At 49.8% G+C, this 25,792-nt stretch overlaps 1 protein-coding gene across 1 annotated transcript in view; it reads right to left on the bottom strand.

Annotated features, from left to right (window-relative positions):
* GALNT17 (polypeptide N-acetylgalactosaminyltransferase 17) overlaps positions 1–18,884 on the bottom strand; it is a gene marked incomplete at both ends in the record, with an annotated part of 227,164 nt that extends 208,280 nt beyond the window's left edge. The window contains one exon of the mRNA XM_084218886.1: positions 18,647–18,884. Coding sequence (XP_084075012.1) covers positions 18,647–18,884 — 238 coding nt within the window. The remainder of the gene's footprint in view (positions 1–18,646) is intronic.
* Positions 18,885–25,792: the final 6,908 nt, after the last annotated feature.

The raw sequence follows: 25,792 nt of genomic DNA, 5'->3' as shown, positions 1-25,792 counted from the left end.
TGAGGGGTGCTCACAAACCCACAGCTGCAGGAGCATCAGCTCTTGGGGCACAAAGGATGCATTTCCCTGGCTGGTGGGACCATGGGCACTCTGATCTAGGTCCACATCAGCCAACCTGGCCCCGTGGAAGCTGTCCCTGCCCACAGCTGGGGGGACCCCAGGGCTGAGGGGCTTTAGGTCCCTTTGTCCCCAACCCCCCGTGATGATTCTGTGACACAATGACTTCACCCCAAGGGAATGGCCAGGGACTGCCCTGGCCTTGCAGACGCTGTTCTGCAGAGTTAGGTCCCTGCCCAGGGTGGCACCTGACCCCAGTCAGACACAGGTTATCTATCACTAAGAGAGCCAGCCCATCTTACAGAGAACAGGCCACAAAGCCCACACCCAGCCAGCCCTGTCCCTTGGATGGCACACATGGCTCCCTGTGTCACCTGGCTGCCAGAGCAGCAGTGTGCAAAACCAGGAGCAAATACACCTCACCACCCCCCTGCTGCTCCAGCCCATCCCCTGAGCATCCCCAGATCCCCCCAGGGATGTTCCTGTGCTCTGAACATGACCCCCCACACCCCAGAGCCTGTCCCCCCTTATTTAAGTGAGGCAACCTGGCAGGTTTCCCAGCAGGTGAAGCCAAGATGAGCATTCCCAAAAGTGCCAAAAGTGTGAATGGTGTCACCTCCCCAGAGCCTCCAGTGCCAGGCTGGTCAGACACAGGAAATCCTCGTGGGACAAACAGTGCTCGCTTGTCACTGACACATTCTATGAAAATCCTCTTGCTGGGATTTTTCTCCTGAGAAGCTGAGAAGCCTCGGAAAAGAAATGTAAACAATAACTGTCTGATGGCTGTGGGATGTGGTCTGGAGGTTGCTTACCAACAGGTGCATCTTTGGTTGGTTCCATGTGGATTGTTTTTACTTGATGACCAATCACAGCCAGCTGTGTCCAGGCTGTGAGCAGTCACAGGTTTTTATTAATCATTCCTTTCTAGCTTTCTGATGTCTCCTTTCTCTTTCTTTAGTGTAGTTTTAGTATATAATTTTCTTTTAATATCATATATATAATAAAAAAATAAATCAGCCTTCTGAAACACAGAGTCAAGATTCTCATCTCTTCCCTTGTCCTGGGGACCCTCAAACACCACCACACTTGCTCAGCTCCACGTTCTCATCTCTGCCAGGTGAGTGTCAGGAGAGGGCTCAGCCAGGGGAGCTGACACAGACACTTGGAGATGATATAAATAAATAAAGAGCCCACTTCCAGCCCCACTCGCTCCCCCTCTCCCTTTAAGTAGGTCACTCTGCCTGCTATGGAAATCAGCTCATCTTCAAAGCAGGTTTGTTCCTCTCCTTATCTCCTTAATGTAAGGAAAGAGCAGAGCATTGTCAGAGCAAAGGGTGATTTCAGACTAATTTAATTCACTTCTGTCACGGGTATAAATATGAAAGTGTCCATACTTGTGAGGGAAACCAACCTGAGGCACAGAAATGAAGGACAGCTGGAAGGTGCCTGCCCTCCAGGTGGTTCTGAACCTGGCCCACAGCTACAAGCCCTGACAGGTAACACAATGCAAATGGAATACAAAGGCTCTTCGTGACCTAGCAAGGGGAAGAAGGAAGAAAAAAAAATAAAAATCTCTTGAATTAGACTCAAAAAGCTCAAGGGACTCACATGAGAGGAGCCCAGCTTACATCAATTTCAGCCTGAAAATTAGGCCCTACCTTTTTATTAGGTTAGCCTAGCACAGAGCATTCCAATTGGTGCTGGCAATTAACAGAGCTCAGGAGCAAAGCCTGATCCTAACCCTGCTGGAATCCCTGCAAAGAGCAGAGTGTACTCCAGCAATGATGGAACCAGAGTTCCGTGGGTTTTCCCAGCCTCCCCACACAAAGGGATGCAGGCAGGGCCCTCTCCTCAGAAAAATGTACAGGTTGGGCTTTTAAACCTACCAGTGCTTTCACAGAATCCTGGAATGGTTTGGGCTGAGGAGTCCAAGCCCTCTGGAGGAAGGAGCAGGGGGGACAATGTGTGATGGACTGACCACAGCCCCATTCCATCCCCCTGAGCCTCTGGGGAGGAGGGAGAACAAATCAGGAGTGAAGATGAGCCTGGGAAGAAAGGAGGGGTTTGGAGAAGGTGTTTTGAGATTTGGGTTTATTTCTCAGTTTCCTCCTGGCATGTGATGGGTGATAAATGGAACTGAGTCTGTTTGCCCATGGCAGCAGCTGGTGAGGGATCCCTCCCTGCCCTTACCCCAGGCAGAGCCTTTCCCTGTGTCCTGTGTGCCCTGCCCAGCTGGGCAGTGACAGAGGGGCTTGGTGCACCCAGGGTGCCCAGCCAGAGTCACCCCACATCAGCCTTATTGTGTGAATGACCTCCCTGCACAGAGCTGAGAATGCCTGAGAAGTGGTTAAAAAAACCCCACTTGTAAAGCTCATCCAGTGCCACCCCTGCCATGGCAGGGACACCTCCCACTGTCCCAGGCTGCTCCCAGCCCTGTCCAGCCTGGCCTTGGGCACTGCCAGGGATCCAGGGGCAGCCCCAGCTGCTCTGGGCACCCTGTGCCAGGGCCTGCCCACCCTGCCAGGGAACAATTCCTCATTCCCAATATCCCATCCATCCCTCTGGCAGTGGGAGCCATTCCCTGTGTTCTGTCCCTCCATCCCTTGTCCCCAGCCCCTCTCCAGCTCTCCTGGAGCCCCTTCAGGCCCTGCCAGGGGCTCTGAGCTCATCCTGGAGCCTTCTCCTCTCCAGGTGAGCACCCCCAGCTCTCCAGCCTGGCTCCACAGAACAGGCAATATTCAAGGAACAAGGAAATTCCTGAGCTGTGCCCATGCAGTCACAGAACATGTTCCTGCTGCTCCCAGTTCCAGCCCTGGTCACTGAACAGGTGACAAAGGACACCTGGGGAGCCAAGCTCAGCTCCAAGGCTGGGCACCCCAGGCTGCTCCTGCCCAGCTCCTTTTGGGAAGCTCTGGGGGCCTGGCAGGACTGAGTGTGCAGAGTGCAGGAAATGCAACCAAAGGCAGGAAAAGGAATCCCAGTGCTCACAGGAGGTAAATACTGGAAAGGTTTTATGTAGTGACATCTAAAAAAGAAGTCAAAGAAAATGAACCACAAAAATTTCATTATTACTTGAATGCCCCATCAGCAATTTTGTTATAAAAAATAAACTAAAAATCAGCATTTTAAAACTCAAGTAAAAAGGAAGTTCCTTAGACTGGAAAAGCTTTTGCCTTATGCACCTCTGAAGATAATCGCCTGTACAAGCTCCTGACACAGCACATGAGCAAACTTCTTCTGACTCCAAATTGTGCAACTTCAGCCTGTTCTTTTGCTCCATTGATCCAGGCAGAAGATTCCTGGATCAGCTTTTTTCCCCCCTCCCCAACTTCTTGAGTTTCAACTCTTAAGGCTTTAAGCCAAGGCTCAGCTGGAGGTGTGAGAACTGCCAGGGAAGGAGCAGGCAAGAAGGGGAAAATCCCTTTTCCTGTTCTAATGCTTTTGGAAGAGGGAGGGTTGAGGGGGGCTGCAGGTCAGATTCTGCCTCCAAGAGCAGCAGCATTTTGCCCTCCAGACAGCAGGAAGGGAGCCTGGAGCTAAAAGCAGCAGGAAATGAGCCCAGTCCAAGGTTCCCACAGCAGGTGTGTGCAGGATCACACCCAAAGCTCAGCTCAAGGACAGGCAGCACATCCCACCCCTGGCACCACAGCCCCTTCTGCCAAGTCAAGGAATTATTTCACAGGATGTCAGGTGGGGAGAGAGTACTCCAAGTTTTCACTCACACTCCATCTTCCTTAAGAGTTTAAGGTTTTAGTTCAAGACTTGAGTCCACCCAACCCCAAATCTCTGCCCTGGGCCAAGGCTCATAAGCCCTGTTACTACCTGGGCACACCTGCCAAAAACTAATTAAAAAAAACCAAAACATAATTGCAACAGGCCTGGAGGCTTCTGAATTTGGAAAGAGCATGATTAATATTAATGTGTATGATTTCATAGTAGGCAGAAATACAGAAAATAGACAGCACTGTGCCTTAAGCCCCAGAATCAACTGGGATTTTGGCAGCACATGCTGGAGAAGACAGTAGCAGCTGTCAAGTCACAGCTGGAGTTGCCTCTAGTGAAGGTGATTGAGGAATGGGATTAAGAAAAAAACCAACACAGGTAAAATACAAGGTACAATAACACGTAAAGGGAGCAGGCAGCTGAGCTAGCAGGCTTGCCTTGCTTGCAGAGCATCCCAGTAATTCTGAGCTGCTCATTTCCTTCTTCCTTCAAGTACAGCCCCAGCCTAACTCACACTTTACAAGTGGGTTTTTTTTTAACCACTTCTCAGACATTCTCAGGGCAGGGCACACAGGACACAGGGAAAGGCTCTGCCTGGGGTAAGGGCAGGGAGGGATCCCTCACCAGCTGCTGCCATGGGCAAACAGACTCAGTTCCATTTATCACCCATCACATGCGAGGAGGAAACTGAGAAATAAACCCAAATCTCAAAACTCCTTCTCCAAACCCCTCCTTTCTTCCCAGGCTCATCTTCACTCCTGATTTGTTCTCCCTCCTCCCCAGAGGCTCAGGGGGATGGAATGGGGCTGTGGTCAGCCCATCACACATTGTCCCCCCTGCTCCTTCCTCCAGAGGGCTTGGGCTCCTCACCCTCTGCCCCTGCCCCAGCCTGGGGTCCCTCCCAGGGGGGAGTTCTCCAGGAACTGCCCCAGTGTGGATTCCTTCATCCATGGGCTCAGTCCCTCAGGAATTGCCCCAGTGTGGATCCCACTTCCCATGGGCTCAGTGCCTCAGGAACTGCCCCAGTGTGGATCCCATTTCCCATGGGCTCAGTCCCTCAGGAACTGCCCCAGGGATCCCATTTCCCATGGGCTCAGTGCCTCAGGAACTGCCCCAGTGTGGATCCCATTTCCCATGGGCTCAGTCCCTCAGGAACTGCCCCAGTGTGGATCCCATTTCCCATGGGCTCAGTCCCTCAGGAACTGCCCCAGTGTGGATCCCATTTCCCATGGGCTCAGTCCCTCAGGAGCTGCCCCACTGAGGTCCCTCCATGGGCTCACGGGTCCTTGCAGCAAACCTGTTCCAGGTGGGCTCCTCTCTCCATGGATCCCCAGGCCCTGCCAGGACCCTGCTCCAGCAGGGCTCCCAGGGGGTCAGAGCCTCTTCAGCCCCCCCTGCTCTGCCCTGGGCTCCTCCTGGGGCTGCAGGGGGATCTCTGCTCCCCCCTGGATCTCCCTGGGAGCCGCTGGCTGCTGTTGGTTCCCTTGGACATGGAGGAAGCTCCCAGCAGCTCCCCACAGAAGCCACCCCTGCAGCCCAAACCTTGCCCTGCCAACCAAAGGTCAGTTGTGATCCTCACAACATCTGTGGGGATCAAAATGAGGTCACCTGTCCCATGCCACTGCCAGCAAAATGGGCCATGAACAAACCACTCTGATCTTTTCATTCCCAGTTTCCTTGTGTAGCTGCTGCCCCGGCTGTGGCTTCTCAAACAGACACATTTCCCTGTAATAAATCTGCCAGTATTTAAATCCCAAGGATTTAAAAATACAAACAAACAGAGGAGTACATCCCAAATCACAAAGGGCCCCAAAGCAGCCACCCCTGGGCACACCCTCGCTGACTCACAGGAGTTTACACCACAAACTAATGCTCACAGAAAGCTTCTGTGTTCTCCAGCACTGCTCCTCTGCCTCTTCTCATTCTGCTTCCACTGGAGGCCTGGGCATCAAAAACCTCCTGACAAAGAACAGTCTGAGGTGAGCTCTTCCTGCCAGCCTCCAAAAATCACCAATAATACACAACACTTCTTTAAAAAAAAAAAAGTCACCAGCAGTTAGCTTGAAACTAAAACAGCTGCAGCATTTAAAACATCTACTGCAAATGCAAACTACTTCAGAACATCATAATTAGTAAATGGCAAATATTAGGAGTTATGGGAAAAGGGATCGTTAAACCAGACTTTAATAGCCCAGCATCTCCTCCATTCCACGTGAAACCCAGTCAGCACACACTTGCAGCATTAAACCCACATTAAGAAACAAACTGCTTCATTTCTGGAGTTGTAAAAACAAAGGTTAAATGTCTGCTTCAGCACAAACCCTGTAATTTTTCCACAGCAACTGTATTGTTTTGCTTTGCACAGCTAATAATACCTGCCCTGCTTTGCACCCACTCATCTCCTGAGCGAGGCTCACGCTGGAATCACCAAACCAGAACAAACTTCAGGGACTACATTTGCCACTAAGGCTTCTGCAAGTCCCTCTCCTTTTAGTTATACTCCATGTACATAAAGTAGTGAGTTGAAAAGACACTACTCTTGTGGCAAGGCCTTCTTCCACGATTTTTAACAAAATCAGCAGCTGCACAATATTCCTGAAGCAAGCCAGAGATGTCCCAGGACTGCTGCTCCTTGGACACCCTGTCCCATTCCATGGCCCATCCCTCAATTCCAAAGGTCCCCACCCATCTCAGCCTCCTCACCCCCCCCTTCTCTCCTCCCATGATTTCTCAGCCCCATTTTTTTTTTTGTTTTTGAGCTGCCAGTTCAACCCACCCACTCATTGTCCCTTTCCAGCCCCTTTTGTCCCTCCATGAGGAAATGGTGCTTGTTCTTGGTACATGAACAGGGAATGGTCCCAGCCCCGAGGCTGCCAGAGCTCCAGGAGCTGCCAGGGATGCCCAGGCTGGGATTGCTGGGGTGTCTGTGCAGGGCCAGGATGATCCTTGAGGATCCTTTCCAGCTAAGGACATCCTGATTCTTCTCACACATCTTTCCCAGAAACATGTGGGCCAGTTTGATGTCATTAAAGACAAACATGATCTTGACAATATCCAACCACCTCAGTCTAACTGGAAAAATGATAAACAAATTAAAGCAGTTTCTCATGCTGGAAAATCTGGGCAGCCTCAGAATAAAATGAAGCAGAGATGTCTCCACCCAGGTCTGTAGCTTCGGAGTAAATAGGGATATCCAAATCAAATTTCTTTGGAATTTCTGGAATTGGAGCTGGGTGTTTCTGGATATGCAGAGCTGGACATTCAAGGGAATTCCAGGATTTTTCAAACAGCTGCACAAAGGGCATAAATTATGCTGAAGGCCTCCAATGTGATGTCTAAATTTTATTCCTTCCTGTTCTCTGTCCCCACTGCAGCCTGGCTGGCAGCCCTAATTTGCAAGGTCTGGTGCTGCTCTCAGATCAAACAGACAGCATCAGTAGGAAGAAAAATTCATGGATGGGACACAGCATTAATTAGTACTTGGAAGTTGAGCAACTTACTAAGAAAAAACTGATAAAAGTGTAAAATCCCATTTTACTGCCTAGCCCCTTTCATGTCTGTCAGAACAGGGATTAAACTCCCCCAGAAAGTCAGTATTGATTCAGTGCTTGATCCAAAGGCAAATCAAGTCAATATGACCTGACCCCACAACTCCTCCCGTGTCAGACACTGCAAAAGGCAGGAACTCCCTCCAGACACTCCTGACAGGGGGTTTGAGGGGTGTCTGCCCCTCCATAAATCACCTGCATGATGCACCTCACCCACTGTCCCCTCCTAACAGCTCTGAGAGATCAGAGCTGTTTGCCACTCCCCTTCGTGCCAGAGAGAGCACCCCCTCATCCCACAGGGTAAATAAATCATTTATTACTCCTGAGACTGAAGGTTTCTTTCTGACTTCCACCTGAGGGGCCTGAGAACCACTCTGGCAGGGTCCACCCTGTCACTTCACCCAAAGAGCCCCTGTCTCACCAGCAGCACCTGCTCCTCCAAACTGAAATTCTGGCTCCCCCAGCCTCCCACAGCCAGGGTCCCTCTGTGTGTCCCTTTAATAATTGCTCCATTAATGGTGGGGGTGTCCTGTGCAGGGCCATGGGCTGGGCTGGATGATCCCTGTGGGCCTCCTCCAGCTCAGGATATTCTATGACTCTATTATTTCATTTTCTAACTTATCTTCCCTTCACCGTAATCATCATGCAGTTAATAAAGATTTAAACCAGGAGGAATTTGAAATCCAAAAGTGACAGGGAATGAACACAACTTTAGGTCTAATTCTACCTCCCCCCAATCATTCTGCATGATTTGCATTAGGTGGTTTGGGAGCAGCCTATTTCTCACTGGTTTATAGCACCAAATATCAGGGACAGGAGCCAGTCAGGGCCACGGGGCAAGGTCACAGCCCAAGGGAGGGGGAATCACTTCATCCAGGCTCAGCCCAGCCCTTGGAACAGATGCCCAGAGCTGCCCCTGCCCAGCAGGCAGAGCTCCTGCCCTGGGCAGTGCCCAGCCCTGAACAGGCTGCCCAGGGAGGGGCTGGAGTCTCCCTCAGCGGGGATCCTGCAGAGCCCTCTGCACACCATGCTGTGCCCTGTGCTCTGGGATGGCCCTGCCTGGGCAGGGAGGTGCCACAGGGACCCCTGGGCCCCCTGACAGCCTGAGCCAGCCTGTGGGATTCCCTGAGGAGGAAGAAGCACACCCAGAATCTCTCCTGCCTCACTTTCACCTCTTTGATGCCAGTTCCAAGCATCTTCAAATAGCAAAAACTCGTCTGCAAGGTTTTCTTTGTTCTCATATCATTCCCCACATAAAAACCTCATCTCTTCCTGTCCTTGAGACATCCCTTCAGGACTACATAAGGAAACACAAATCCATAACTTACATATTTTTTCTAATATTATTCTGTGTGACTGGTGGAGCATCACACAAAGCATCAAAGTTAAAACTGATGTTAAACCCAAGCCTTTCCTGCTGGATCCTGCTGCCCTCAGTGGTGACACCAGTCCCTCCTGATGACAAGAGCAACAACTTCCAGCAAACTGAAATCCCACATTATGGTGTTTGAGATACACTTAGGCACAATGTGGTTTACACCAGGATAATGGTTATTACTGTTATTGTCTTGTCAGTGCAAAGAGGAAATACTGCAATAAAATCCAGCAGAACAGGGGGTTTATGTTCCTGGCTATTTAAAGCATTCAGTGTTCCAGCCCACCTCTCTGAAGGCAGCAAATACTAAAAACACACAAAGGTCAACAAAAATTTAAAATCCAATAATGAAATATAAGCAAGCTTTAAAATTCACTAAATGGCTTTTCACTTTTTTATTCTCCTCCTCTGCTTTGTGTTTGTAAAGTGTGATCAAGCAACTGCTTTGGAATAATTAGCAGTAATTTGGTGAAAACGTGAGTGTCCTCATGATTCCATTTAAAGTGTAATATAGGCAAAGACCCAGAAAGAGATTCTAATTGTTATTTAAAAATTAACCTTCTCACTTCACCTTTATGCTCTGAGAACAGGCACAACCATGGCAGGCCATTACCCTGCCCAAAATACTGCATAAGCTAATGAAGATTAAAACTAAGGTTAAGTAAATTCTGACAACCAGCAGCTAAGAAACCTTGCGTGGCTCTCTGAGGCTCTGCAGCTCGAGGAAACACCCAGAATAACTCAGCTGGGGCTCTGCTGGTGTCTGTTAATCCACTGCTGATTTCTCTCTTGTAATGGCTTTCTGCTTTCTGTGTCAGCACTTAGACACAAAGGAACAGCAATCTGCATTTCCAGGGCCCACCAACACAGAAAGGCCCTGCTGTTCCACAGAGGAGACAGGAGCAAAGGAGCTCCTGAATCCCTTTGGGTGCTGGGGAATGCACTCAGAGGGACCAAGGATGCAGAGCCCAGATCCTGCCCTTCCAGAGCCACAGAGGTGCTGGGGACACTCACACCTCACACCACGGGAAGTGACACAAGACAAAGGGCTTTAAACTGACAAAGGCAGGGCTACATGGGATATTGGGAAGGAATTCTTCAGGTTACCCAGAGCAGCTGTGGCTGCCCCTGGATCCCTGGCAGTGCCCAAGGCCAGGCTGGACAGGGCTGGGAGCAGCCTGGGACAGTGGGAGGTGTCCCTGCCATGGCAGGGGTGGCACTGGATGGGCTTTGAGGTCCCTTCCAACCCAGCCCAGCCTGTGATTCTAAGTCATTTCCACTTGCACATAATAAGGGCACTAAAGGGGAGAGGGACCAAGGATTCCCCTTCCCTCCTTCCCTCCTGATCATCCCATGCTGACACATCACACCAGTGGTTTTACTGCTCTGGAATTAAATCCCCCTGTGCATCACGGCACTCCAGCTGTGAGGGAAGATGTGCTGACTGACTGTGTCTGACACAGCCCCAGAGCTCCAGAGATCTCTCATTTTCCCTGTCAGCAGGAAGAACGGTGCTCCTGCACAGCAGCCTGGGTCACAGAGCCCAGGGAGATCCCTTTTTTTAACAAATCCATTAAAGCAGAGTTCTCAGATTACTCCCACAGCAGAGAGCTGGTGATGCTGTCAGTGTTTCCTGTTCCAAGGCAGAACAAGTGCTGGGACATGGCAGACAGCCCTTGGCATGGCTCTCTGGGGTATCAGGGATCAGAGTGACTCCCAGGGAGGAATCCCTGGGAGGGCAGGATCACAGAACTGGGATTCATGACACAGCAAACGCCAAGTGTCAGATTTAAAAAGGGAAACGCAAACTGTGATTTTTATCCAACTCACCAGGAATTTTCTTCCTTTTTCAGGCAGCTGCATTCCCCCAAGGACCCGAGCAGCAGAGCCCTGAGCTGCACCCAGAGCAGGCTGTGATGGCTCAGCACAGCCCTCTCCTCACAGTTTTACGTCTCATTGCATCATTCCTGCATTATTTTTAGATAACCGTCAGGGGATGTCAGAATGTGGGTCGATAGCTATTAGATTTATAGGCAGAAATAGCAAGGCTTGTAGCTATAAGGTGTAAAGCATTCAACAATTTCTAGAACAAATCTGACCATGGGGACTGAGGGCTGGAAAATACAGTTGCTTGTACTCCCAGAACTGTTTAGGAAAAATAATCTCTGTGCTGCTCTGATACATTTCTGAGTTGAATCACTGCTGTTGACTCACAAGAGGGTCAATACTCTGAGTATTCAGCTTGAACAGCCCTTTGCAGACTTTGATAAGGACATCTTACCAAAAATAAGCCTCCCTTTTAAATGTAATCTATCAGCATGCAGAATGCCCTCAGCTACACCCCATAGCTCAGGCGTGTCTGAGGAGCTGGGAAGTGGCAGCCTGCCAGCAACATCTGGAGCAGATGTTCCATTTTAGGCAAAGATTAGTGGTGTGAATCACAAAATTAGTAAAACCTCCTTGGTTACCTGAGCAGGCTCATTTCCCTTTGCTGTTGTTAACAGGTGGGTTTCTCACAGGCTGCATTTTCTGATCAGCAACGCTCCTGCTGTCTGCCAGGAGAGGATAAGGAGGGAGGATGGCCTGAAATGGACCAGAAGATTCCCCAAAATCCAGGCACGTGGACAGCACATGCCTAAAGCCAACTTCATCCATCACTCCTGCCTGGTCAAGAGGGGGGATCTCCAGGACAGCAAGCACAGGACTGCTCCTCAGCAATTCCTGCTGCCATCCCAAAGGGCTTGGGGTATCCAGGATGCTTTGGGAGCCCAGCAGAGAGAACACCATGGGCAGAGTCCTGCCCTCTGCAGTGGCAGCTGGAAGCCTCCAGGCACTGAAACATCTCTGCATGCCCATGCTTCTCCAAATAAATCCAACTCCAAGTGTCTCTCCCTGGAGACACAATAGGACACTTCTGATCCAGACTGAGGCTCACAAGCAGGACTATTATTCACATAATTACAGCACCTTCCTGGGTGTTTTGTATCCCTGGTGAGACATTTCTCATAGCTGCACAACTAAATAGGCAGTGTAAATCTAACGTACCTTTGTGAATTCTACCAGCCAGGGAAGGTTTTTTCTCCATTCAAGGAGGTCTGAATTAATATGCAAAACTAAAACACCACTGCTGTCACTGTATTCTGGTCACTGCTGTTGCATCCCATGAATCCTGCGTTGTCTCTGCACGACAAATGTGTTACTGGCTTATTATTCATTCATTGTCAGTGTCAGGAAATATTTGGATCATGATGCCAAACAAACACCAAACCCCCAAATTATCTATCAGCTTCTTGTCAGATGGGTTGCAAACTAAATGTCACATTAACGTCTGAGCTTCCAGATGCTTCCAAATGTCTCTCTTAAGCTTCACCTTTTAACTCTATTATTTCTCTAAGAAGTACTTCCTTTATTCATTCCTTGATCAGTATCAAACCCAATTCTCAGGAACCTGCTAAGAATAATTTACAGGCAGCAGCTCTCGGGTGCCTTGAGCCTGTGCAGACCTCTCTCCTGCTGGGAGAAAGTTTAGGCTGAGAACTTCTAAAAGCAGGTACAGAATGCATCATTTTCATTATTCCTAATAAAGAATATGGAAACCAAATCTGTTTGGTGTTGCATTTTCTGGGACCCCCGTCGTTGGAAGGAAGGAATGATGTATCTAACTCCGTGTTCTGCCAAGGCTAATTTATTATTTTATGATCTATATTATATTAAAGAAAACTATACTAAACAATACTAAAGAATAGAGGAAGGATACAGACAGAAGGCTAAAAGATACTAATGAAAACTTGTGACTCTTTCTCCAGAGTCTGACACAGCCTGGCCCCTGATTGACCAATAAATCAAAACAATTCACATGAAAACAATGAAACAATCACCTGTTGGATAAACAATCTCCAACCACATTCCAAAGCAGCAAAACACAGGAGAAGCAAATGAGATAATTTTGTTTTCATTTTTCACTGAGGCTTCTCAGCTCCCCAGGAGAAAATTCTGGGCAAAGAGATTTTTCAGAAAATATGACAGTGACTGTTTGGTATATCCTAAATGTTAAAGTGGCAATTTTCATCAAGTTGCTATATAATATGTAAAGGCCACCCTACATAATACAGTTATTTTCTACTTCAGAAACATCCTGGCAGTGGGACAGACAGGGAAGCAGCATCCCAGCTGCTGTGTGACATCCATCAGTTAACACAGCAGCTCCATCCCCATCGTGTTATCCCTTATCTCCACATCATCATTTCTTATATCAAAGGATTTCACCCACCAAGGCTCTGCTCATATAAAGAACTATTTTAGCTCAACAACATCATTAAAGTCTGGGCCCTACTGCCTACAAACAGCTTCCTCCTCCTCTCAGTTATTTACACTTAGTTATTTGTCTTAATCAGGGAATTTCTTAGCATTTAAGTTAATATATTACCTACCTGTTAAAACCTTAATATTACCAGGCTGTGGGTGTAGTGCTATTACATTCGCCTAAATGCTGATAAAACCACTTTTAGTCTGCCTTATTTACATATATAATTTCTATACTCAGTGGTTAGCTAAGTTTGTAATGTGTTTGGAGGATGATAAGTGTTAGAGCAGATAAGCATTATCTTATCCTTATGGGAAGCAAATCCACCTATCTCCAAAGTGTTTTAAGTTAATTAAGTGCCACTTTACAAGGATAGCAACACCGTGCTGAGGGCTGTGGTTCAGTGTCGGCCTCCATGTCCATATGCAACACTCCCAAAGTTAATTTCCTAATTGGATAAGCAGATGAGAGCACAGCCAGAACACAGGAGGCTGCTGGCATGCACTTGGCCATACTTCAGCATGTTCACATTATTCCATGTGCAAAAGCACAGATGCAGGCTGCTTTAAAAAATTAACACAGGCTTATTTCACCCCCAAGGAATGTAAAGTTCCTTTTCAACATTAACATTTGGTAAATGCAGCAGTTTAATCTGTGCATTTCTTTAGCACAGGGGAAGAAGCCCTCTCTGTTCACCCCTTTTTTGGCCAGCTTCAGCACTCCTTCATCACTGCTCTCTCTTTTACAACAATTTGCAAATAGCTTTAAGCCTCCCTGATCGTATACATCAAGCTGGACAGGGCTTGGAGCACCCTGGAATAGAGGAAGGTGTCCCTGCCTGTGGCAGAGGGCTGGAACTGGATGGTCTTTAGGGTGCCTTCCAACCCAAACCATTCTGTGATTCTACGACCTGTTGAGAGACCACAAAATAAAATTTAACAGAAGAGCTCTGGATGAGTCAGCCATGCCCTTCTCTTCTCTGTCTTACCAGTATTTAGCTTGAAGTTCAGACTTTGGTACTATTTTTCCACACTGCCAGGTAGATGCCACATCATTCCTGTCACAGTGGCTTCCAGGCAGCCAAGCACTTACTGGAGTCAGCTGTGCTGTGAATCCACCCCTATCCACCAGTATCCAAAGCACCAGAGAGGGAGTTTCCAGCCTTCACACTGCTTGGAGGCTTTACTCCAAGAGCCAGAGCTCTGCTGGACACAGAGGCTGGAAGGTGGGTGCCTGGGAGGTTCCTCAGGTCCCCAGGGAGCAGCACAGGTGACCTTTTCCAGATGCTCAGACATGGCAGGTATAAGGGATGGCTGTACCCAGGGTTTATTGAGAGCTCTCTCAATAAACCTGCAATCTCAATCTCTCAATCTCCTGCAATCCCTATTTCCCAATGGCAGCACCATTTTCTGGCCCATCCCACTGAGAGGGTCTCAGAGTACCTTTGGACCCTGGACACAAACACCAGCTTTCCTCAAGCCATGTCACTCACCCTCCAGCCACTGGGATGTTCAAAGCTTGGACTACCTTTGCTGTCTCTGGGTCCCACAAATGCCCAATTTCTCAGATTCCTCACAGTCATCCCAGAGGAATGGGATGAGCTAATGGGATGACTTTGCCCAGTACTTCCCAGGAAGCAGCACATGGTTCCTGAAAATTCAGCATGGATCCATGCTGAACGCTCCCTTCTGAGTCTCTGCTCCCTTCACGTCCTCACCTGGTCACACAGCACTGAAACCCACTCTTTGTAAACACAAACTGAAAAGTTCATTTGTGCAAGTCCCCATAAAGGTGGACACAAGCTGGATCACAATTTGTACTCATGTAAATGTCAGCAAATAAAAAATCAGGCTTGGATCAAAAAGACAAGTTGTAGTTAACACCCAGAGTAAAATATACACATTCCTTTCTGACCTTCATTAGCTTTCTCTGGACATCTGCTGGACAAGAGAAATTACAAATCCTCTGAACTCTCAGAGCAGTGCTTACACATACAAAGCCCTCCATTCCAAAGGGCACCCCCAGACCTCTGTGTGTGGGAGCCATCAATTAGACAAGCAAAGAGCAAACCCCACACAACCTGTGCAACAAGTTCAAGAGCAATCAACTTTTAGAAAGGGCAAAGCGAATGTACAGATTGAGCCACCTTTGGGACAGCTCTTCTTGCCCAGAGAGGAGAAAGAGGGAGCCTGGTGTTACTTCCAGAACAGCAAAGAAGCACCATTCAGACAGAGGGATTGTGTCAAATCCCTCCTTTCCCAGAGCCAAAGCAGAGATGTTTACCTTGTTTTTATGGCCAACCTTTACAGAGATAAATAAATACACACACATAAAACATGAGGGCCGCTGTACCACCGAGAGCTGTTATTTCCAATATGCTTTACACTACATGACTCACAAACCAAACCCACAGCAATGCTGTGATCAGATTGGTGATTGCTCATTTTAGCTGTACAGAACGGAGCTTTTGAAGACATTCAGGTTTTTAAAGATGGCTTCAACTCCCACTGAAATCCAGCCAAGTCCTGTAACGCAGGAGAAATCCATAGCTGGCTACACACAGAGTGGGTTGTAGCTTCTCTCTTTGGCCAAACACTTCCCAATGCTCTGTGAGGTGTAGGCTCTAAACTTGCAGCCCTATGTATAATATTTTTGTCTTAGGTTGAAATATTTAGCTGGGGGTGTGTTCCATGTCCCCATCTGTCAGAGCTGGGGCAGGTCTCTGCTGTCCATGGGCAGTTTCTTTATCTCTCCCACAGCCCATCCTCCCTCCAGCAGATCTCTGCTGTCCATGGCCACTGAGTGTCCCTGCAGGGCTGATCCAATTCCATCATCCCATGGGGAGATGCTGTGCCCAGGGCAGGAGCCAAGCATTCCTACCTGGATACAATCTGCCCTGGAACAGCACAGCAGCCTTTGCCCCCTGCATTCCCAGAGGAGCAGCTTTCTCCTGCCCTGCATTCCCAGAGGGAGAGCAGGCCCATCTCCAGCAGCCCTGCAGCTGCAGAGGAAAACTCCCCCCTTGTGCAGGATCCTGCTGCAGCAGAGCCACAGCTGGCACTGCAGGAGGGCTGAGCCCCCATGGGATGGGGCTGTGCCCCCACCCTGACACACAGGGGACAGGGACTGCTCTGACTCTGGCAGTGGTGTGTTTTTGTTGTTTGTACTATTACATTTGTATTTTTACTTTTCTTAATAAAGAACTGTTATTCCTACTCCCACATGTTTGCCTGAGAGCCCCTTAATATCAAAATTATAATAATTCAGAGGGAGGGGGTTTACATTTTCCATTTCAAGGGAGGACCCTGCCTTCCTTAGCAGACACCTGGCTGTTCAAACCAAGACAACTTTATTCCATGATTTTGTAGCTGCTAAACCACAGGTCAGATTTCAAGTGAAACGCGACCTTTGAGAACCAAAAGAGAGTTCTCATCTCTCTGTGTGTCGCTGTGCAGGGAGCTTGGGCCAGAGCTGAAGTGGGGTTTGTGTGGCACCAGCGCAAAACTGCCCACACGAAAATCGAAGAGAAGTGGTGAGTTCCTATTTACACACTTCCAGAAGTCAGGAGATTTTAGGTGTTCCTCAAGTGCCCAGGATGAACACTTATCCAGGCACAGAAAATTCCTGGTGGGAAAGCCAATCCAGCTGCTCCTTATGCTCAGCCCCAGGGGCTGTCCCAGTGCCCCTGACTGTTTCCTTTCAGTGCTGCTGGGTGGGGATGCCCCCCCACATCTTGCTGTAAACCCCAGCCCTGCTGAAGCACAGCCCACAGCCACCCCTCAGAGCACTGAGCTTCTCTCAAAACCACATGTACCAAATATACACTTGACCCAAAGTTACATAAGCGCTGTGCCAGAGCTATTTTTTAGCCAGACTGATCAGCGCTGCAATAAATCACCCCAGGATGCAGAGGCCAGACAAGATGTCACATTTATGTGCTCAGCTTTCTGCCTGCCCTGAGAAAACGTTTGTGATATGCCAACATATCTATTCCCTCTCTGCCTCCCCTGGTGTGTAGGTGCATGACTGCTGCTCAGCACAGAGCAGGCTCCAGACAGCGCTGCCCGTGCCCACAGCAGCCTGGGGACAGCGCTGAGCCGTCCCTGCCCCTGCAGCTCCTCTCACCAGCCCAAGCCACCAGCGGGGCAGGGCAGAGTGGGGAGCCCCAGGTTAACCTCCACAGAAGGGCAGTGAGGGATCACCCCAGCTCACCCTGTGTCTGCAGGTAGGGCAGACTGCTGCATGATCACTTGTCCTATCCTAGGGTAATGTCCTGATGTCCTGGAATAAGGGCTCTTATCTTGAGCTACAATTATTGCCCAAAAACCTGCCTAAATCCTCCTGGAAACTTCTGCCCTAAGCAGGATCTAGGAGCAGGCAATTTCACAGTTTGATTGCAAATAACATTCAACTTCTTACCTTATTCCTCATTATTCTCACGCTTCTCCTTTGTTTATCACTCACCGTGAGATGCGGCTTCAGCATCTCACGGAGCCAGGCACAGGCAGGACATGTTTCCCATGCAAGTGTATACAGTAGCAATGTCAGTAACACTTTCCTCCTCAGCTGAGTGCTCCAGTGCTGTCCCCAAAGCCACTGCCCGAGCCAAGTGCTCCGGGAAAGCCACACTGCATCCCTGCACCTGCCTCTCCTCCTGGGTGCACGGTGACACCAGCTAGAGCTCAGGCTCAGCACAGCACACACCAGCTCGTGGTTCAGCACAGCACAGAATGGGGCGTGAGCTCCATATTCCAAACTCAGAGAGGGAATCACACCGACACTGCCAGAAACACCAACTCTGCTAATTCCAACACACAGAAACTTGCAGGGATTAAAGCTACGGAGATTGGAAGAAATAAGCAAGACCCTTGATTGAAATTACACCCCCAGTTGTGAATCTGTGGGGAACAACTTTAAAAAAATCAGCTTCCACAGTGAGTGTTTTAATTAGATACCTCACCTAGATTTCTTACATCTTTACAATGTGTTTCTCTATCCTGCACAGCATCTTTAAAACTCCCTTTCTACGTCTCTGAACTACTGAACCTGGTGAGATTTTAACAGAAATCCCTTTTCTGTGCTATAAAGAGAAGCATTACTTGAGATTTTAATTAGCAGTTGTCAGTGCTGAGCCATAGGAAATACTGGATAGTTTGCTTAACTTCTTAGAGAAAGTGCCTTTTGCTTTCTGACCTTCTGCACTCAAATGATGCAACACGCTTGAGCCATTTGAAAACTCCTTTTCAAAACCCAGCTCTGCGGGAGTAAAAGCCATTCCCTCGATCAATACACCCTGCGCTGCTCCAACCCGTGCTCACCCGCCGCACACCCGGCTCGTTTGATGCAGAAATCGTGCCACTGTCATTTTCTGACCGCCCCTATAAATCTGAAACGCACCATTCTGTTATTACCATTTCCTTCAATCCGGTGCAAGGTACCCCGAGCTTTAGACACACACGAAACTTAGAAATAAGATGCTAAATCGATTCAGTCTAATGAGACTCCGTTTGCACAACAACAGAGGGGAGAGCAGGCGTCCGTCATGCAAACTTCAGGCAAGGCGGGCACCTGCTCCGAGCCTCCATTCACCACTACCGACCCTACCCCGAAGGCATTAAAGAGCAGGAGAACTGTTCCTACCATTCAGCTGCCTGTAGACTATGTCTTCTAGGAGCGAGAGCCTCTTCAGCACTGCATCCTGGATGGAGCTGATGCCGTGGGCTGTCAAGTTGGCCACTTCTGCCCTGGGATGGATGTCATGGTAGGAGTCGCCGCTCTTGGTGGTGATGGGTCTGCACTTGGCCAGGAAGAGGACGAAGCCAGCCACGGCGATCAGGTTTAACACCAGCAGGACTTTGACTCTCCTCAAAGAAGCCATCAAACTTCCCGAGGGGCCCCGCCAGCCGCCGCGCTGCCGGCAGGGCTATGGGAGCGGGCCGGCGGCCGCCCGCCGCTGCGCGCACATCGCGGGGAGCGCGCCCCGGCCGGCTGGGCTGGCCGCACGACCGCGGCGGCGAGCGGAGCGGGAGGGCTGGCGAGCAGCGGCACCGCTCGCCCAGGCGCGGCGAGCCCGCTCGGGACTATGACCCCGCAGAGGAGGCGCGGCCGGGGCCGCCCGCCCCGCTCCGCCCGCCGCACTGTCGCCGCCGCAACTTCATGCCCCGCGCAGGGCGGCCGCGCCGGGGCTGCGGAGCGGCCGCGGGGCCGAGGAGCCCTGCGGCAGCGCCGGCATCAGCGCCGGCATCGACGCCCGGCCCCCGCCCGCCTCCCGCCTCCGCCGGCCCGCGGGGGGAGCGGGGCCGCTGCTGCGCGGCGCGGGCCGAGCCGGCGCCCCCTGCGCGGGCGGAGCGGGGCCGGGGGCGGGCGGGGGCGCGGGGCGCCCGCCCCTCACGGCGCCCGGGGAGGGGGCGGCACGGCGGCCGCGGCGGAGCCCCCGCCCCGCGCAGGGCCGGCGGCTGCGGCAGAGCCCCCGCGCAGCGCCCGCGCCTGCGGAGAGCGGCCCGGCCCCGCCACAGCCCGGCATGGCGGCCTGAGCGCCGCGCGGGGGCCCGGCGGCTGCGGAGGGGCCGAGCGGGCAGCGCAGCCGGGCATCGGCCCCCGGCCCTGCGGGATGGGCAGCGCCGCGGCCGGGCGGGCACGGGGAGCGCGGAGCGCGGAGTGCCGGGGTCGTGAGGGGAATGCGGGGCGCGGACTGCCAGGGCCGTGAGGGGATGGGGAGCGCTGGGTGCCCGGGCCGTGAGGGGATGGGGAGCGCTGGGTTGCCGGGGCCGTGAGGGGATGGGGAGCGCTGGGTACCGGTGCTGTGTAGGGATGAGGAGCGCTGGGTACCGGCCCTGTGCGGGGATGGGGAGCTCTGGGTGCCTGGGCCGTGAGGGGATGGGGAGCGCTGGGTACCGGCCCTGTGCGGGGATGGGGAGCGCTGGGTACCGGTGCTGTGCAGGGATGGGGAGCGCTGGGTGCCGGTGCTGTGCGGGGATGGGGAGCGCTGGGTACCGGGGCCGTGAGGGGATGGGGAGCGCTGGGTGCCGGCCCTGTGCGGGGATGGGGAGCGCTGGGTGCCGGTGCTGTGCAGGGATGGGGAGCGCTGGGTACCGGCCCTGTGCGGGGATGGGGAGTGCGGGGCTGCAGCGGGCGGAGATGGGGCCGGTCGCGGTAGTTCGCTCGGGCCGCTCGGTGTCACAGAAAGTTTGAGCCCCCGGGGCGGTGCATGGCCCTCTCCTGGACTCTGTTCCCCGCTTTCCCGGATGGAAGCTTTGTCGTCTCCCTCGGAACGCTGTCTTTCCCTGCCCCGGCACGGAATGACAAAGGAAGCATCCTGCTTCCCCAGGCTTCTCCATGCCAGAGCGAGGGAATGACTTCAGAGCTGTCACTGCTCTCGTTAGCAAGGATCTCCTGTACCTCAAACCCTGACATGAGATAAGGTGATAAACATCATAAACTACAGTTCACATCCAACGTTTTAATGCCAGAATGCTGAATCTTTTCATAGGGCACAGCCACAACTGAACAACCCCAGTAACCCTGTTTTGCAAGCTTTATTCATGTGCCACAGTTAACCCTGCTTTTCAGAAAGATGGCACCAACAGGCATTTGAAATTCAAAGAACCTTGAGCCATTGTATCTACAAGGCAACTTTTCGAAAGGTAAGAACAACCCCTCTCATCTTCAAACCATAATTAAAAAATAAAAGAAAAGGAAAAAAACCAACAACAACAATAAAATCAATGCCATGGAAACAAACCTAAAATTGCTTGGAGGATTTGGAGTTTTAATTCCACCCTAGCTGCACATGAAGTCTTTTATGGCTTGTATGTTCAGCCCCAGGATCCTGCTACAAACCTGGAGCAGAGACAGGCACATAACTCATAGTCAGACCCTAAAATACTGTGGTCAGTCCATCATCCACACTCAGGTTCATTATAAGAAGGTGAACAATTTGCGTGACATAGAGCTAGAAATACCTCACAAATTGCTGAAAATCAGCTTTTGGCAGGCGCTGAGGGGAAGCTGGTTTGGGGGTTCTATAGGGGTGTTTTGGCACACGATAAACAGAAGGTTTGTTTCCAAAGCTGACAACTGAGATTTTTTCTTCTCTATAAATAAAAACACTTTTTATTAAACAAATAAACAAACACCACCCCAACTTGGCAGAGTAGTTTACCAAAAAGGGAAACCACATGGCTTTAACTGTCAGGAGCAGAAATATTTGTGCAAACAGAAAAATACCTGCTGCTTATTCTGAAGCAGTTTGGGATAAAGAATCTTTCCCGTTGTCCTCATTACCACTGCTCCCACTGAAGTCAGGCTGGTGTATTACACAGAAGCAGCAAGATCTATTTTAATTATAAACCAGTTTGGAAAAAGCTGGATTTAAAGGCTTTTGGCACATGGCTGTTACAGATGATCCCAATGGGAAAAAAATAATCTTAAGATCTTAAAAAAGAGAATGCAAGAATTTGAAGCAGCTCCTTGCTGAAGGAGGAGGCGAGCATTTTTGCCACTACTTCCCCCAAGAAAGGAGCAGAATTAAATCTCCAAAAAACAGGAGGGAGGGAGAAAGCCACAAGTCCCCTTAGGGTGACAGATGGTTACAGGGCACCTGGCACCCCTGAGTGTGTGGTCCTGGGAAGGACAGCACAGCAGGAGAAAATAAAGATGTCCAAAAAATGCGAGGGAAAAAAAATCTCTGTGCGGGAAATAATGTGAGAGCTAAACAGTCAGAACTCACATGTGGCAAGAGCCCCCCTGCCCTGTCTGGGAAGATTAATTTGTAAAAGCTCCCCAGGTTTCTGTTGCTGCTGCTGTTCTTTTATTCTGAGGAAAGGCAAGCAGCAGCCTTTGAAGCTGTGCTGGCTGACAATGATCCCATCACCTGGGACTGTCCCCAGCCCAGCTGCAGCTCCTCCAGGACAGCTGGCCCTGCTGCTCACCTCAGGGGCAGCTGGGCAGTGCTTTCCCTTGCAGACCTGCTAAGGCAACCAGCCTGAGGAAAAGCTGATCCACCTCCCTGAAGTGGTTTGCAGCATTCCATGTTCCACAGACCCCTTGTGCCATGCTGCTTTCAGCAGCAGCAACAGCTTTCCCTTCATTTCTTGCACTTGAGAGAAGTAATTTCAGATTTGTTCTGTTGTACTCCCGTCACTGCTGGCCTGAGGAGACCAAGCAAACCCCAGGGTGTTCTGTTCACACCAAGCATCACATTCCCTTCAGTGCATCCTGAGAACCACCCTCAGCATGTTCTGAACGAGGCTCAGCTCCCCGGGACTGCCAAGGAGCCAAGTGCCACCTGTGTCACCAGAGCTGCAGAATTATCCACAAACACATCCCTCTGTACCTCCCCTGCAGCAACAAGGGAGAGCAGAATGCTTCAGGTAACAGCAACAAACATCAGAGTCACTGAATCAGAGAATCACAGAATCACCAAGGTTGGGAAAGACCTCCAAGGTCATCGAGCACAAACATCACCCCAGCCCAACCACCCTGTTCAGCACTAACCCCCGTCCCCAGGCGCCTCACCCACGTTTTTGGAACACTTCCAGGGCTGGTGACTCCACCCTGCTGTGGGCAGCCTGTGCCAGGCCTGACCACCCTCTCCATGATGAAATTTTCCAAATATCTAATTTAACTTCCCCTGGCATGACCTGGGGCTGTTTCCTGTCACCCTGCCCTGAAGATGGACACTCTCAGGACATGGCTGTAGGAGACCAGGACAAGTTATGCTTTGTGGCCTGAGAGCAGCTTCCCCACCTGCATTTCCTTTGAGCTTTGCCCCCCCAGGACACTGAACTAAATTTCAACAGCAAATACAAAATGGTGGCGTGAAAAGGTCGGTCAAGACTCCACTCTCCAAATCAGGGTTCAACCAAGTATCGACCTTGTATCAACTGTCAATCAATCAAATATCAACCAAGTATCAACTATCAGCCTTCACTGGAGAGTTTGAAGGTTTTTTCCTTCAATTTTTTATCTTTCTTTTTCCGTTTTCATTACATTCCTACCAAGAAAAAAAATAGCTTGAAACATTGTTACTAAATAGAGAAGAAGAACTAAAGGATATGTATCAGTATCGGGCAGAGGAGATCAGTTTGCATGTCTAATAGAAAAATTCTATTTTTTCCCATTCCAGTGGAGTTCTGTGAACAGCACACACACATACACTTTTCAAGTGCTAGCCAAAATAATTACTTCTCTCCTTCTGTGGGGGGAAAAATCCACTAAATCATGAATATTCAATGCACTGGTTAATGACATAGTAATGCTTTAGCTGAAATCTTTGCTCCTTAAAATACAGCCAACACGAGCTGCCAGTTAGAAGAAGAATTAAAAATACAAAAATAACTTGATCTGCAGAAGCTATCACCCCCCAACTGCTTCAGGAGTGTGTGATGGTAGCATGATGCCATGACAGATCTGGGGCAGACTGTCTTCGCAATCTGGGAGATGTAAAACAGGCAGGAAAAAATAATTTCTGTTACTCACTGGAGCTCCTGCCAGTGCTGGGGGGGTCTCCAGGGCAAAGGTGCCTTCCCTCAGCACCAGCTCAGTCCTCACCTAGATGATCCCAGGATGCACCCAGTTACATTTCCAGCCTTGTACCACAAGCTCAAAGGAAAAAACCCAAAAGTTTGGGTCTGTTAGCTAAATTTCTTTGAATTGCCTAAATGAGCCTTTCCATAACCAAATCCCTGTATGAAAACAGTGATCTGAAAAAAACCCAAAAAAAACCAAAACAAACAAACAAACAAAACCCAAACAGCCAAACAAAAACCTGCAGAAAAGGTTCAATTTAAAGCCAATTTTCTTTCCTCAAAGTCTGAGAATTCTGGCTGGAGAGCTGTGAGTGCAACTGGGTTATTTCTTTTCTTTCAGCTGGTGCTCAGGAGTTGCATCTTCCCTTTTTTCTCTCAGACTCTCAAGAATTCCTGATTATTCAGCCTCAGTTTTGTTGCTTTGCCCCCAAAACCACCTCTGAGAAAGCCACATGTTCATCAGTAGATTAATTTAAGCCTCAATGTTGCCTATGAATTCTTTGTTTTTCCCACTGGAGTTTTCTCCATGTGGAATCTGCTCCCTGCAAGGGTCACCAACACCACTGTGAGTCCTGGGCTGGTGAAAAGAATAAAAATTGTATAGAAAGCTTTTTAATTATTTCCAGAAGCCAATATTCTGAAGTTGATGGCTCACTCCGCTCCCTCTGAGCCATTTCTGACATACTTCAGGCACATATTTAACATCAAGGAGTGAGCCCTTTATCCCCAGCCTTAACATTTTTCCCTACTATGGGAACAGCTAATGCACAAAGTAACTTTCCTCAGTGTTATCTTCAAAGTTGGGAACATATTTAGTTGCACATTACAATAACTCCATTCATATTTTATGAATTTTTAAGTTCAGCCTGTGAGCATGGACGGCTCATCACTGATACATCAGGGAAATGCTGTGAAAAAACAAGCAACTTATTGTGCTTTTAGCATATGAGATTGCTGCATGGTTCCCTCAAGGATATTAAAAAGATCTGTGCTATAGTTATCAATAAATATCTTTCAGGATCAGCATTTATAAAGCTTCTAGAATGGCTTCAGCTCTTGACTGACTTCAGAAATTAAGGAACATATTCACAAAAAGCAAAATCATAGCTTAAAGTCAACTACTCTTCAGTTTTGCTGCTTTGAAGTTCAATATTCATCTTGATGACCAGAACCTAATTCTTAAATCATTTTATTATTAGAGCTGGTTTGAAAAGCTTCAGCTTATTTTTTGAAAAACAGGGGAGAAGGGAAAAGAGCAAGAGGAGCAAATTCATTGAAAATTTGATAAATCATCGAAAAATTAGGAAATCCTTTTAAAATATTGACTCCTTTGTGTCATTAGAAAATAAATTCTCATTTATTTTTTATTACAGAAGGTACTTACATAGTCCCAGATTATTTCAGCACCTAATCATGACCTGATAGTCCTCGAGCCAGGGAGCACCCTTTGCTGGTTTGTTACACCAGCAAACAAAAAGATACCTGAAGACCTTTGAAAAAAACATGGAATCCCAAAATGGTTTGGGTTGGAAAGGACCTTAAAGCCCATCCAATGCCACCCCTGGCATGGCAGGGACACCTCCCACTGTCCCAGGTGCTCCCAGCCCTGCCCAGCCTGGCCTTGGGCACTGCCAGGGATCCAGGGGCAGCCACAGCTGCTCTGGGCACCCTGTGCCAGGGCCTGCCCACCCTGCCAGGGAACAATTCCTCATTCCCAACATCCCATCCATCCCTGGCAGCGGGAGCCATTCCCTGGGGTTTAAATTCCCAAGGAAACCAAGAGATGACACAAAGGACCCAGACAGGACTGAAGCCTTTAGGAGCCTTCAGGACAAGAGGTCAGTTTGTCACCAGACCCAGGCTGCCACACTCAGCTCCTGCCCCTGCAGCAGCACTGCAGTATGGCCATGCCTGTGGGGAGCAGGGAAATGCTGAAAGATCCCAAAGTCAAACTGCACATCCCTCTTCCTATTAACATCCTGACTGCCTTCCCATGACTGTCACAAGTGCAGGTCTGACACTGCAGCCAAGACAAAGCCCAGAACTCAATGTCCAGACAAAGCCCAGAAGTCAGTTTGTCTGGATGGAGGAACCCTCTCAGGGCTCAGCTGTCTCCCCAAATCCTGCTCTTGCTTCCTGTACCAATCTGGCATCTGCCACCTCAGAGGAGAGCCCAGAAACGGAGCAACCCCTCTTGGCTGCTGCTTGAGCCTGGCTCTGAGGGCTTTCTGGATGCTACAGCTCATGCTCAAGAGGG

This window comes from Fringilla coelebs (assembly GCF_963513975.1).
Source record: "Fringilla coelebs genome assembly, chromosome: 20".
In the NCBI taxonomy this organism is placed as follows: Eukaryota; Metazoa; Chordata; class Aves; order Passeriformes; family Fringillidae; genus Fringilla; species Fringilla coelebs.
Note: the sequence above shows the minus strand (reverse complement) of the source record. Positions and strands in the feature narration are given on the sequence as shown.